The sequence below is a fragment of the Geotrypetes seraphini genome, chromosome 11 (assembly GCF_902459505.1).
Source record: "Geotrypetes seraphini chromosome 11, aGeoSer1.1, whole genome shotgun sequence".
Taxonomy (NCBI): Eukaryota; Metazoa; Chordata; class Amphibia; order Gymnophiona; family Dermophiidae; genus Geotrypetes; species Geotrypetes seraphini.
In genome coordinates this window covers 6073404-6087640 of record NC_047094.1, presented here as the reverse complement: position 1 = coordinate 6087640, position 14237 = coordinate 6073404, and the positions used below count along the sequence as shown (strand labels likewise).

At 42.6% G+C, this 14237-nt stretch overlaps 1 protein-coding gene across 1 annotated transcript; it reads right to left on the bottom strand.

Annotated features, from left to right (window-relative positions):
* Positions 1-319: 319 nt before the first annotated feature.
* On the bottom strand, positions 320-6777 carry SOX8 (SRY-box transcription factor 8). The gene is made up of 3 exons (XM_033914907.1): positions 6333-6777; positions 4074-4312; positions 320-2476 (listed from the first exon to the last, which is right to left on the bottom strand). The coding sequence occupies exons 1-3, from the start codon at positions 6689-6691 to the stop codon at positions 1749-1751; spliced, it is 1326 nt and encodes a 441-aa protein (XP_033770798.1). The 5' UTR covers positions 6692-6777; the 3' UTR covers positions 320-1748.
* Between the last annotated feature and the right edge of the window lie 7460 nt (positions 6778-14237).

Genomic DNA, 14237 nt, shown 5'->3' with positions numbered 1-14237 from the left:
GATCTGCCCGTGCTCCAACTACAAATGCACCCCCCCACCCCTTCAATTAGGTGCTGTGGCATTTAAAAGAACAGCAGTCCTGCCAATTCATGACGCTTCTGGATCCTAGCTCTAGACCCCACTTGATAGAAGGACCCTCTATACACAGAGTACCAGAGTTTCAGCAAAAACAAACAAACCCCAAAACACAACAAAACAGTAAAAATTCCTGCAAGGCAGATCCCAGCATACCTCTGCTTTGCTACCAGGCGAACTGGCTTAGAGCCTGCTCTAGTCCTCCAAGATCCTCACACTTTATACATAAAAGGAATGCACATGGCAGGATTGATAAAAAGCACTTTTTAATTTTATCAAATTTGTCTGTACAAAAGTTAGCACTGCTTAGTCAGAAACTAGAGAAACAGGGATATGTTTAAGTTACAGCTGAAATATTTCAAACAGTATAAGAAAATAGAGTGTGTTAAAAAAAGGAATTTGTTGCAACTTGGGGGGAGGGGGAGGATCAAGAAACCTGTCAAAAATAAACTTTAGGAAATAGTAAGAAACATAGAAAAGACTAACAGATAGTAATATCTAAATGTATTTTAAGATTTACAAACTTTTCAAGGCACGAGTTACCATAAAATAGATGAAGTTATTATATGCTCAGCATACAAGAAAAGAAATACTGTACATCGGTCAAACATTAGTCTATAGCTAAGTGTCTAAAAACAAATTAAGTGGAGAAGGTTTTAGTTTCACAGCTTTGAGGGGTAAAATCTGTTCCCTGGTAGCCAAAACCACCTTTACAATCTTGACAACACCTAACTCGTCTCTCTGTGGCCTCCCTTGGCACTGAACTCGTAGCCAGCATTGCCTGACTATTTGCTTTTAACCTTCTTCACCCGTCTCTTTCCTATCTGCTCAGAACTCATCCTTCAAAATGGTTAAAAGGATGCAACAGTGCTTGAACTGGACCATCTCCACTTTTCCAGAAGTTGTTTATTGTAATTCTATCATTTTTTCTAGTTTTCACAAATTACTTCATTAAAGACAAAGTAATACAGAACATAAATACACATTTATCAGATTTAATAAAAATCAACACCCCAAAAAAGTTATAGTCAAACCTTTCTTGAAATTCTTGAACACCACAAATACCTTTAGCTGTGGTAGATGTCTTTACCGCGGCCCAGAGTGCTAAATGCTCCAACGCTGATCCGACGCTCATAGAATTCCTATGAGTGTCGGAGCATTTAGCGCCTGGGGCTGCGGCAGAAACCCTCTACCACGGCTTAGTAAAAGAGGTCCTACATTGGTTGGTCCCCGAAAGACTCATGTGTTCCCGTGCAACTGTTAAAGAAAATGGCTGGAAAAGCAACCCTTTTCCCATCCTCATGCCTCCGAGGATGGTTTGTACCTCACAATACAAGAGACTCTTCTCTAATTTTATGCACTTGGTAATAGGTGCAATTAAAAAAAAAAAAAATCTCTGATCATTTTAGTCCTCACAGAGGATTCAAATGTTTGTCCTTCATTTTATCAAAAAAGTAATCAGTCATTAACAATAATTGGAAATAGACACTTTTGTAAAGTAAGGTGATGTCTGAAACAAAAGGGTATCCCAGAACAAAGAAAAGTGTCCCCAATGGGTCAGCAGGCACTTACGGGAAACCGATACGTGTTTTCTATGTCTTCTTTCCTTCATTAGTGCAGATCAACTGGAAGACTTGAGTCTTTTGACAGCAAAAATGTTCCCTTCTGTCTCTTTAAGGTCTTGTCAAGGTTGTGTAGACCGGCTGGTCCCAGTTGGCAGTGGGACTGTGAGATGATGGAATGGACAACCCATTCAGGATGGGCGTGGTATACGGGCGACGTGAGGAGTGAAAATACGGGTACTGATAAATGCTGGAGGGGTAGCCAGAATAAGGGTTGTAGTAGTTGGAACTCTGTAGGTCCGTATAGTCACACTGCGAGCTGGAGAAAGAGGCCGCGGCTGATGCCGCCGTGGCACAAGCTTGGCCGCCGTACGACCCATAATCTGAATGAGCCGGGGAGCCGTGCGATTGGTCACTGTAATGGCTGGGGCTGAGCTGCTCCGTCTTAATATGTGGCCTCTGTTGAACCGACTCATTGGATGAGGAAGGCGACACCGAAGAGGGGCTTTTGTGAGGCCAAACAGGAGCTGCTGAATTGCTTCCCCCAGCAGCATGAGAATAAGAGGTGGCATAAGACCCAGCAGAGGCGTTCTGGTTGGGCTCAGATGGAAGTCCTGCGTGGCCATTTAGTGGCAAATACTGGTCAAATTCATGGACGTCAAAAGTTTCTATGGTGCCAATGACCTCACTGCTCAGTTCAGAGATGTCAACATTGCTGAAGTCAATGTTTTGGCGGCTACTGTCCCCTAGGCGGCGCCCCTCATGTTTCAGCTCCTGCTTGCTTCGATGAAGATCTGTTTTAGGGGTGGTGGGAGGCGTGGGAGGCCCATGGGTCTGACCTAGAGGCAAGAATAAAATATGAGTTCAAGATGAAGAATACAGATTTGATTTGGAAACTATCTTCATTACCTGCAAAAAAAACAATTCTATTGCCGATAAGTTTTGCCACCTTATGGTTATTTTAGTGCCTAAAATATTTGCCGTTCAATACTGACTTCTAACTGGAAAACAGAATAAATGTATTTTTTTAAAATAATGTTTCAGGACTTATTTTTATGAGACATAAAATGAAAACTATAAAGACTTAAGGAAGTAAAAAAGCCCTTATATAAGAAAGAAACTTCTAGAAAGATTCAATTGATATTTTGTGGTATATCAAATAATTTGAAACTGAACTTATTTTAACACACCATGGTCCCAATACTAAAGCAAATAGTGTTGGCCTCTTAGTGGGGGAACAGCCCCAAAACAGCCTCCCAATCCTCAAAGCCAATAAGAACATAAGAATAGCCTTACTGGGTCAGACCAATGGTCCATTTAGCCAATCCAGGTCATTAGTTCCTAGCAAAAACCAAAATAGAAGCAACATTCCAAAATATCAAAGATTAGCAAGATTCCGGAACCCCAAATAGGAGCAACATTCCATGCAGAATCCCCAAAGAGTAGCAAGATTCCGGAACCCCAAATAGGAGCAACATTCCATGCAGAATCCCCAAAGATTACCAAGATTCCGGAACCCCAAATAGGAGCAACATTCCATGCAGGGCAAGCAGTGGCTTCCCCCATGTCTTAATAATAGACTATGGACTTTTCCTCCAGGAAATTATCCAAACCTTTCTTAAAACCAGCTACACTTTACACTCTTACCACAACCTCTGGCAATGGAATGCTCTAGCACAGGAAACAGCACGCGCGCCAAAGATGGATGCAAATTGTATTTAAATACGACGGGGTGCTGAAGAGTTCTCAACTCAGTCAAGAAGAGAATGTCATGGATGTGGTTTAATCAATGGTCTAACACAATGTCAAAAACAGAGAATTTTGTTTCTGCAAACTGGCACTTAATGAAATAAGATAACACTTTTCAGCTACAGTGGCAAAATAATGCTCAGAATTTAGGAGTTGGTTGGTTGGGCTGAGAACTTTTCAGCACCCCCTGGTATGTAATAAAAGTGAGCCACGTACAGGACAATCAAGCCTTTGTGACATCACTGATGAGGTTGGCTCTTATTGGTGGAATGAGGCATTATGACATCACAATCTCAGCTCTTTACACTACCAGGGAGTGCTGAAAAGTTCTCATCCCAACCAAGAAGAGAATAACCTGGATAGGGTTCAATCAATGATCTGAAACAAAGTCAAAACAGAGAATTTGGTTTCTGCAAATTGGCACTTAAAAAAAAACACTCTTTTCGGCTACACGGGCAAAATGACGCTCAGAGTTTATGAGGTTGGTTGGGCCGAGAACCTCTCAGCATCCCTTCGTGCATATGGGTGAAGGTATTTTATATCGCCTCTCACAAAGCATAGCTCAGCATATCCAGAGTAAACCAAAGTGCAAAGTGTCTCAGCTATCATCTAGAACTTGTAAGTAGGTTCACAAGTGCCATTTCTGTTCATTATTGCTCTGGAAGGGTGAAAGCAGATGCCTTTTACCTGTGTGATCGCTGTGATGGTGGGTTTCCCCCGTGCCTCCTAACCCACTGTCCGCTTTGTAGATCTGATTCCCCTGGTGATGGCTCAGCTCCGCTCCTGAATCCGAGTCGCTCTGACCAGCCTTCATGCTCTTCCTCCTGCGCGGCTGGTATTTGTAATCCGGGTGGTCCTTCTTATGCTGAACCCTCAGCCGTTCGGCCTCTTCCACAAAGGGTCGTTTTTCACTTTCACTCAGCAAACTAATAAAAAAAAAAAAAAGAGGCACACGTTATCAAATCATATATGTTGCATAGCTCAAAACGTTTGCAAAGCACAACTATTTTCAGGCGATGCTGTATCCGGATTCCTTTGCATTGTCCTGTTTCTATAAACTATATACATCGCTCCAGCAAATCTGTCTAAACCTGATAGAAAACTACCCCCATGTAACGCCATTATGGAGTCGGAGTTTGCGACTCTGTATGGCAGCAAGGAATGAGAGCCGGCTTACTGTAGTATTCCTGCAACCATGTAGGCACTGGGAATTGCTCTCAATTCAGTCTTAAAAGTAGCACCATGACAGGGTCATCCCCCCCCCTTGCAAAACTGTGATAGCTGTTTTTAGCGCAATGAATGTTCAGCGCTGTTCCTGACGCTCATAGGAACTCTGACGCCGGCCTGCGCTAAAATCCGCTATCATGGTTTTGTAAAACGGGGAGTTTGCTACAAACCCCCCCCCCCCCCCGAAGGTAACTATTAACCAACTTTCATCTGCGACCTGTCAAAAGTACACTCAGAGAAAACAATATTTTAACTATTTTTGTGTACAATTTAGCATCTGTCCTGTGAATCAATAATTAGCAGTATTAAAGCCTTTTGAGTTCCTATGAGCACCGGGAGCAGCGCGGCTCTCTGCGCTAAAAAACACTAGTGCAGTTTCGTAGAGAGGGGGTAAGAGAGTGGTTTGAAAAATTGGGTTAAAAAGCAAGTTAACAATTTAGTCTCTAGCGAGCTTCCATTTTTTTCTTTAAGCTAATTTTCCTATGATACGGAAAATACTGGAAACTCGCTAGAGACTAAATTGTTAACTTGCTTTTTAACCCAATTTTTCAAACCACTCTTAAGTTCAGAGCAAATATACAGTACGAAATAGGTTCACTGGATCTCAGTTGATGGCAGGGACTGGCATAAGACATCCAGATAACATTTAACAGTGAAAATCTAATTTGCGGTATGTTATTTATAAGCCTCAAACAGGCCCTAAACAAGGCTCCAGGCATAGAAAAAAAGTAATCTATAGAAAAGATGGAATAAGAATAATGGGGAGCTATTTTAACCAGAAAAGTAAGGGTTAGTGGAGATGTAACACAGGGCGAAAACCACTACACAACATGATTAGTAAATAAAACCACAGCGACACTGGAATTTCACGATTATGTGCAAATCATAGCAGAGGATCATTGCTATAAAAAGCGAATTGCAAAAGAATTCAAAATTATTTTGCTCCTAGTATGGCTTATAGCGAGACCCCCCTCCCCCCCCGCAAACTGCTAGCCCGTTGGCTAAAACTTTTTCTCTGAAGGAGGAAAGAAATCCCTAACTTTCATGTGCTTTTGCAACATGCAGTGCTTTTAAATATGAAATATTTCCTAAAATCTACGCTAGCTGGTCAATTTGTGGGATTTGAGAAAATCCTCCTGGGAAGTTGAATTATTCATGCACCTGCGAAACCTCGTAAATATGGGTAGGTATGGCGAGGGCCCTTACGGGCATTAGAACTAGCTTGCTTCTTAGATATCAAGAACAGTCCGTGTATGTTTATTATCAAAGTAGAATCTTAAAAATAAACAAAAAAAAAGTTAATGAATGTGAAAATGCTCCTCGATATAGATTTTAAAAAGATGAACCAGGCACCAGGAGAGACTAGATAACAGTTGAAGCCAGAATTCACAAATATCAACCTTGTGCTATCATCATTTGACAATTGTTGATTTCTTTGAATTTCTATACCTCCCCTCTTTGGAACCAAAACCTGGCTATTCTCCAAAATGTAACCCTCCCTCCTCCTTTGCTATCCTAGTCCTCTAAACCTTCTTCTTTCCTCGGGGTTCCTTTCTCATCCCAATTCCTGTAAACCGTGCCGAGCTCTACCACTGTGGAGATGGTTTCGTTTCATTGATTTCTCTTTCTAAAGTAATGGACTCCAGTCCAGCTCCTCTAGATCTCGCTTGGGACAACACTTGGCTTTCTGGGATCTGAACGCAGCACCGCAGGACTCACCGCCAGAGCTTGCCCAGGGTCTTGCTGAGCTCGGCGTTGTGCAGGTGCGGGTACTGGTCGGCCAGCTTCCTGCGGGCAGCCTGCGCCCACACCATGAAGGCGTTCATGGGCCTCTTGACGTGCGGCTTGGCCTTGAGGGAGCCGCCGCCCCGGACCGGCATGGGCACCAGGCTCCAGTCGTAGCCCTTCAGCACCTGGGACACCGCCTCGCGGATGCAGGCGGGGAAGCGCTCGTCCGCCGCCTCCGGGTCCACCTTGGGGGACAGCGGGGAGTCCGAGTCCGAGTCGGCCGGGGACAGGGAGCTGCTGCTGCCCGCCGGGCTGCCGGCCAGCGCCTTCTCCTCGCTCATGTTCAGCATCGGTCGATTGTCAGCCACGGAAGCCCCCCGAGGACCCCCCTACTCGGCCGAAGCGGACGCTCGAGCCACTTTCCAGGGCGGCTCCGCTCACCACTTTCTTTAAGGAGCTTTCTCCTCGGCCCGCCCACTCCCCCTCGCCCCATTGGTGCAGGGGGCGGGACTTGCGCCACGACCCGCCCCTTCTTAAAGGGCGACAGCTGAAAATCGGGCGCAAGGCGGAAGATCAGAATCAGCCTTTTAGGCTCTGTCTAAGAAACCAGAGAACGAGGAATTGCTTCTGGACTTGGATTATGATTTCCACCTAGTTAGTTCAGGATTGATTGATTTTGGGGGCAGGGGCTGGGTGAGAGTTTGCCTGATGGATTCTGTTTTCATAGCTTTCGGTCCAACTTTTTTTTTTTTTTTTTTAACAAAACCCCTTTATCTTTAAACACAAAATAACAATGAAAATGCGTTCCTTTTTTATATACTGTATATTGACTCCAGATTTGCTCTGCCAATCCTCCGGAGACCAAGGAAAGCGATTCCCGTAATCTCGCCTAAATAGAACAACTAAAATTAAGGAAAGGAATAAGCCCTTATGAGTTGCCAGACGTGCTGACACCGCGGGAGTTCGAGCTTCCTCTCTGAGCTGGGCTTGAGATGCTCGTGTTAGGCGTCGCTTAAATATTGGACTGGGCCGGTTTTAAGCCCAGGTCACTGCAAATGAATAAACAGAGCCAGATGTGGGAGTCTGGGTGTCCCCCCCCCCCCCCCCCAACATTTCTGCTCAGGTCATGATGCCGCAGTGTTGCTCTTAAACTCGACCCAAGCTTTTGCGATCTACGGCTAAAACCCGATTCTGTCCTTAGGCCCGACAGTTTCTCCGAGATCAGACGTGATTCTTTCTGCACCAAAAACAACAAAAGCCTAATAAAGGGGACCGAGATTTGGACGTTTCAAGTTCCCATCGCCTTTTAGGCTATATTTTCAAGTGGTAAATCTGCCTGGGGAGATGGAAGAGAAAAAAGGGAGACCTGGCGAAAGGCGGCCTAAATCATTAGGGGGAAGGGGTAAAACACGGACCTGACGGACCTCGCGGATCTAAACCCGCACGTCCTTAAAAATCTGAGGTCTGTGCCGCTTGTAGTTAGTCTCTGGCTCTAATAGACCTCGATGACATTGTAGCGCTGACGGATCCGTCTTAGCTTAGGGAGGGAAAAGAATTAGGATCCGTCAGCGCTACAATGTCATCGAGGTCTATTAGAGCCAGAGACTAAATCTCTCCTGCAAAAGATACCAATGGTGGGGACCCGGCCCAAACGTCCGGGCTCTATAAACATTCAATTATTGCCAGCAAAGTAGTCTCTGGCTCTGACAGACCTCGGTGACATTTTAGCGCTGACGGATCCTAATACTTTTCCCTCCCTATGCTGAGACGGATCCGTCAGCGCTAAAATGTCATCGAGGTCTGTCAGAGCCAGAGACTAACTACAAGCGGCACAGACCTCAGATTTTTAAGGACGTGCGGGTTTAGATTCGTGAGGTCCGCGTTTTACCCCTTCCCCTCTCTGTTCTTTCTTGTGCAGAGGCTCGCACAGTTTCTTTAGCGTAACCTCTGCACTAGGTAAACACACGTGTAATTAGGCCCGGTTTAAAGGCTTACATCGCCATAACTAGTCCTTACCTGATGAAAACAAAGCAAATTTGACCATGTCTTACCGCTCCTGTCCAAGCTTCACTGGCTTCCGATAATCTCCAGGATCCACTTTAAAAGCGCCTGTCTAACTTTCAAGGTCCTACACGGCATCCTTCCTCCCTTTATTCCACTTTCTTGGAATTCCTCAAATCCTAATTCCACCAGATCCCACCCCAAAATTAAAACTATCCTTCCCCTCATTAAAAGGCATATCCCATGCAGGAGAACTAGGGACCTTCCTCCCCTTCAGAATCACTGAGATCTGGAACAACCTCACCTCCCCACTTCGGAATCTCAGCTCCCTCCAACTTTTCCGTAAACATCTGAAAACCTGGCTGTTCTCAAAAATGTAATACTTCCTCCCTCTCTGGTATACTAAGCCCTCTAAACATTCTTTATACGATGGCCTTTAACCCTTCATTGGAGTTCCTTTCTATCCCAACTCCTGTAAACCGGTGCTGAGCTCTGCGATTTTGGACAGGACGCGGTATACAAACCTAAGGTTTAGTTTGTCTATGTACTTTCCCGTTAAGTTGCAGCAGTTCGGTTTCTCTGCATTATAATATGTCATTTCTAGCATCTTATATTGCCTTGAAGCTGTGTTAATTTGATTTCTAGTTAATAAAGGACTGTTTTGGAAAAAAAAATCATGTCTGTAATGAAGGGGGATGGTTTTGTGGGTTTTTCCCCACTACTTTTGTGAATCTGTTTAAATAAAGACACTTTTTCTTCTATATAAAAATTTTTTTTGAGTGACCTTGAGCGTCCTGAATAGAAGTGAATACCCCCTACTCTAGTCATATTTTGCAGGCAAATTAAAATGATCTTCGTATAATTCCAAGACCCTCATGGAAGATTAAGCTTCAGGATTTGCCAGCAACACCTCACTGGAAGGGCGCAGTAAAGCTTCAGAATAAATGTTTCTATCAGAGTAAAACATATTTACTATATACATGGTATAGATGCAAACTTATTAATAATTGCAATTGGCTGATGCTTTCAAAAAGCAAAGAACATTAATTGTTAATTTTTATTTATATAACTAAGTATATTACATTAGTAGCTACATTTTGATTTATTTCAGTAACTAGGAACTGTTTATTCATTAAAGATCTTTGTTCCTTTTAGAACGTACTGAAAACTATTAATACAAAACTATTTATTTTATTTTAGGTATTTATATACCGCATATCAAGGTTATCTAAGTGGTTTTACAATCAGGTACTCAAGCATTTTCCCTATCTGTCCCCACGGGCTCACAATCTATCTAATATTTCTGGGGCCATGGAGGATTGAGTGACTTGCCCAGGGTCACAAGAAGCAGTGCAGGATTTGAACCCACAACCTCAGGGTGCTGAGGCTGTAACTCTAACCACTCCACCAGTCCTTCCTCCATGCAAATTAAATAATTATTTCTACTAATATAATAGTCCCCATAACACAAAGGTAAATAGCTTATCCGTTCAGTGCCTAAGATGCAAAACGAAATGGTAAGTTTTAAAAAGATTAAGCATTGGTACAGTTAGCTGCTACTCGTGGATCAAATAATGTGGCTGCTCTTAAAACAGAGATTAAAAAAAGAGAATTTACACTTCTTTTTGCCATTTTTCTTTGAAATATGTTTTTTAAAGAGAGAATTCATTTTGAAGATCCTGTACAAAAGGCTCCGTTAAAAAAAAGGAAAAGTCCTTTCAACAGATATTTATTGCGTGTAGTTCCTCAGTAAATATATTTAAAGGACTCTTCTAACTGATCTGAAAGACGCTGTTTTCCCAAAAGTTTCTCAGCACAAAGATTAGACAAAAATAAAAGGCAAACTCTGCTTTCAATACAAACTGTAGTTTAAATAGAAGGACTGTAGGCCTGAGAGAATTGTATTTGTATTTCCAGCTGTTCTACAGAGGTTGGGTGCCCTACAGGTACAGGCTGGAGAGTCTCCGTTATTTTTCACAGTTTCAACTATCTGCTTTTTCGATTCGCTCGCTTGCTGTAGAGCAGGTGAAAGATCTTGCCAGATTCACCGGTAGGGAAGACTTATTAATAAGCTCAAAGGTGACACCTTCTTCTCTCACCCAATACTCATAAACTGATGCTGGAAAGGGAGCTGCTTGCAGGGGGGGGAAAAGGAAATCAAGGAAGGATTTTGAACAAAGAATGTAAAAAAAAAAAGGCATTTTTGAGAAACATGTTCCAGCTAGAGCAAAAGTAGCCATCTGTGACTTTCCTAGGGTCACTTTCAGGATAAAAATATTCCATTTTACAAAACATTTTGCTCAGAGCAATGAAGTTTAATTATTTTAAAGTCTGGAAATGATTCCAAAATGTTCATTCCTCAGTTTTACCACTGTAAAAAGCTACATTTTTTCCTGCCGCTACATGTAAAACATTATAATAGCTTGCCCACCCCTAAACAGCAAATTGGTTGCCATTTCTCCTGAGTTTCTAAAGTTATAAATTATAGAATATTTGGCAAATAAACAGATGCTCTTTTCCTTATAATGTTTCACATTGCACCAAAGGGAAATGCAGGTGATTGGTCCTCACCATAAGATCATTTTCATGGATTTTATTTTCAGGGTGGTTCGTGCATGGTTCGTGTGTGTGTGTGTGTTCTACAATTCCTAATGGTTGTGGCTTCACTGGGACAGATCTGAGAAGTCCTAATGTGATCTTTATGTTAACATGAATTTAGGTTTACTAGAAGATTTGAAGGTGGTTATAAATTTGTCCCCGTCCCCGCAGAATCCATCTCCATTCCCGTCTTGTCCCTGCAAGTTCTGAAGGATTCACTAATCCTACACTGACTGTACATCCGCATTGCAGAGTTGCACGGAGACCAAAATCCCACCTGTCCCCACTCGTCCCCGCCAGAATCCCCGCCCGACCCCATGAGGAAACACCTCCGTCCCCACTCATCCCCGTGAGGAATCTCCTCTGTCCCTGCCCGTCCCCCATAAAAGTTACCTGTCCCCATAAAGAGCAGCAATTACTTCTGACAGTTTTGAATTTTTTTTAAGCCTTAGTTTATTTAAACCAACAATAAAAATACAATATAAACAAATAAGAGATGCATACATCACCGGAAAGAATCATAATAGACATTAGGTCATGTGACTGTAGGGTCGACCATTTCTTGTTAAAAGAAATAAAAGAGTTGGATTTTTTTGCAATATAAAGCTCATATCTGTAGAGCAAACAAATCTGGTTCCACCATCTGGCAAAGGTAACTCGTGAGAGGTCCTTCCAAGATCCACAAATAGTTTTTAATGCAGCAATGAGTAAAGAATCAAATAATACAGCATCAAAATAATTTAAAGCAGAATTGAGAGAGGCACTTTTCAGGACAAAGGTAGCATAAGAAAAATGTGCCAAAACTGAACTGGAAACCCCAAAACAAACTCAGCTAGTGCTAAACACAATTGGTGGCATAACTATGAGAGGGGGCTGGGCCTCCCACTTTGAGCTTAGCTCCCCTCAAAATGAACATTTCCCTTGCTGTAGCTGGTGGGACATTTTGGTCCCAGTTTCTGCTTTTGTCTATCTTCTACTAATTTTCTTTTCAGGCCTTGGGAACCCCAGTTCCATCCCTGCAGGAGTCCCGTGGACCTGGGGGGATCCCTGAGGGAGTCCCACAATCCCAATTCCCGTGCAGACCTCTATTCTGCAGTTCAAATCCCGCTGTTGCTCCTCACATCTTGGGCAAGTCATGTAAACCTTCACTGCTTGAGGTAGAAGCATATTGTAAGCCCTCAAGAGACAGGAAAATACCTACTGTACCTGGATGTAACTGACTTGAGCAACGGCTTCTTTAAAACTATCTCCCTCTCTTCCCCCACATATACAATAAATATTTAGATGATATTTTTAGTTAATTTCTTCTTTCCCCTCATTACTGCAAGAAATATAGTGGAAAAAATGAGCCCATATCCTCCAATGTCTGCTCCAAGAGTGAATCCTCCTCTGTCTACAGGAAACAACCTTACCAGATTTATAGCAACAAAGTGGAACAGATGCAGATCACATGGAGCTGAAACCTAGCGTGAAGGAGAGGTTGTTATAAGGAGTTCCGACCTAGCGCTCTGAAGTGCAACTGGAATACAACATGGTTATGTCATGTGAAGCAGATTTATTAAAAGCTTGCTTCAGTTTGATCAACCCAACCAGTTCCTGGCACAAAACAGTCACAATTTGTCCACTGAAGCAAAGCTAGCACATCTCATTAATAAATCAGCCCCCAAATCTAATACATTCCATATCTAATGGCTCCTTGGAAATATTTAAGAGAACTGCAGGCAATTTCATGAATATAGGTTGAATGTTTTCCTTAAAAAGAGCACATCAGAGATAGTGACTAGATTACTCCAGTGTTTTTTTAAGCAAGTTGAGTTTCCAGGATGCCCACAATGAATATGCAGGAGAGAGATCTGCATACTGAAATGGCAATGCATGTTAATCACTCTTAAACATATTGTGAGTATCCTGAAAATCTGACAGGTTGGGTGTGCTCCAAGGATAGAGCTGAGACGCACTGGACTAGTGGTAGAACAGTGGGGTGGGAACTTGGGGAAATTGTTTCTGAGGTTACGGTGGGTGATCATTTAGCATCTAGTTATCACAGAATGGTGAGGTTCAATATTAAAATGAGGGATGAGAGGACTAAACTTCAAAAGAACTAATTTTATCAAGATGGAGAAATGCCTTAAGGAGGAGCTGGTTGGATGGGAACAGCTAAACGAAGCAGAAAAGCAGTGGGCGAAACTGAAAAGAGCTATTTGGAAGGCGACAAACCTTTATGTTAGGAAAGTACATAAAGGTATAATGAAAAGAAGACTGCTTTGGTTTTCAAATGTAGTAGCTGAAAAGGCAAGAAAAAAAGGTTGCCTTCATAAATTACAAGATTCGCAGTAACACAGACAAAAATATGTGGAAAAGCTACAAGAATAAGGAAAAGCTGTCAGAAAAGCAAAAGATGGAAAATAGAAGAAAAGATAGCCGATATGATATAGTTGGAGAACAAAACTCAGAACACTGTGTTTGTGAGAAGATATCTCTGACTCCCGCCCTCCTTGTAACACTACTTTTAACTATGCCTTGTACCTCCCACCTTCCTGCACCTCCCACCTACCTGCCTTCTCCCTACCTGCACCCGACTTCCTAAGCCACGCCGATTGACTTGTTTATAACCTCTCTATCTCCTTCTTGCCTTCTCCCGACTCACTAAGTTATATTGATTGATTGACTTATTTGTAAATTTCGCTGTAGATGTACAGTCTCTTGTCATGTAAACCGCTCTGAACTATTCTAGTACTGCGGTATACAAAAATAAAGTTATTATTATTATTATTAAATTAAAAATAGACAAAGCGATGGGGCCTGATGGGATACATCCGAGGGTACTCAAGGTTCTGGCGGCTCTGTTGTCCCATCTTTTCAATAGAGTCTGGTGTGGTCCTGGAGGACTAGAGAAGGGTGGATGTGGCCTCTCTGATCAAGAGCGGAAATGAGGAGGATGCTGGAATTACAGGCCGGTTAGTCTGACCTGGAAATGCTTCTTAAGCGAAGGATAGTGAAATTTCTAGAATCACAAGAACTGCAGGACCAGAGGCAGCATAGTTTTATGAGCAGCAGGTCCTGTCAGACAAAACTGATTGATTTCTTTGACTGGGTGATCAAACAGTTGGATATGGGAGGGGTGCTAGATGCTGTGCACTTGGATTTTACCAAAGTTTTAGACAAGGTGCCGCATAGGTGATTCATATTTGTTTTTGCATTGCTAGCCCCAGGGGTGGTGGAAGATTAGTGATTGAAAAACTGTATGAAAAATAACTATTTTAAATTTAGATATCAAAATGTGTCAGTTTTGAGAAT

What these genes read in the sequence shown, in the direction of transcription:
- SOX8 (XM_033914907.1), bottom strand. Translation starts at nt 6,691, where the DNA reads ATGCTGAACATGAGCGAGGAGAAGGCGCTGGCCGGCAGCCCGGCGGGC. An exon ending in ACCCTGGGCAAGCTCTGGCG is followed by an intron (nt 4,313 to 6,332) that starts GTGAGTCCTGCG and finishes TTTTTTTATTAG; the next exon opens with TTTGCTGAGTGAAAGTGAAA. An exon ending in CCATCACAGCGATCACACAG is followed by an intron (nt 2,477 to 4,073) that starts GTAAAAGGCATC and finishes TCTTGCCTCTAG; the next exon opens with GTCAGACCCATGGGCCTCCC.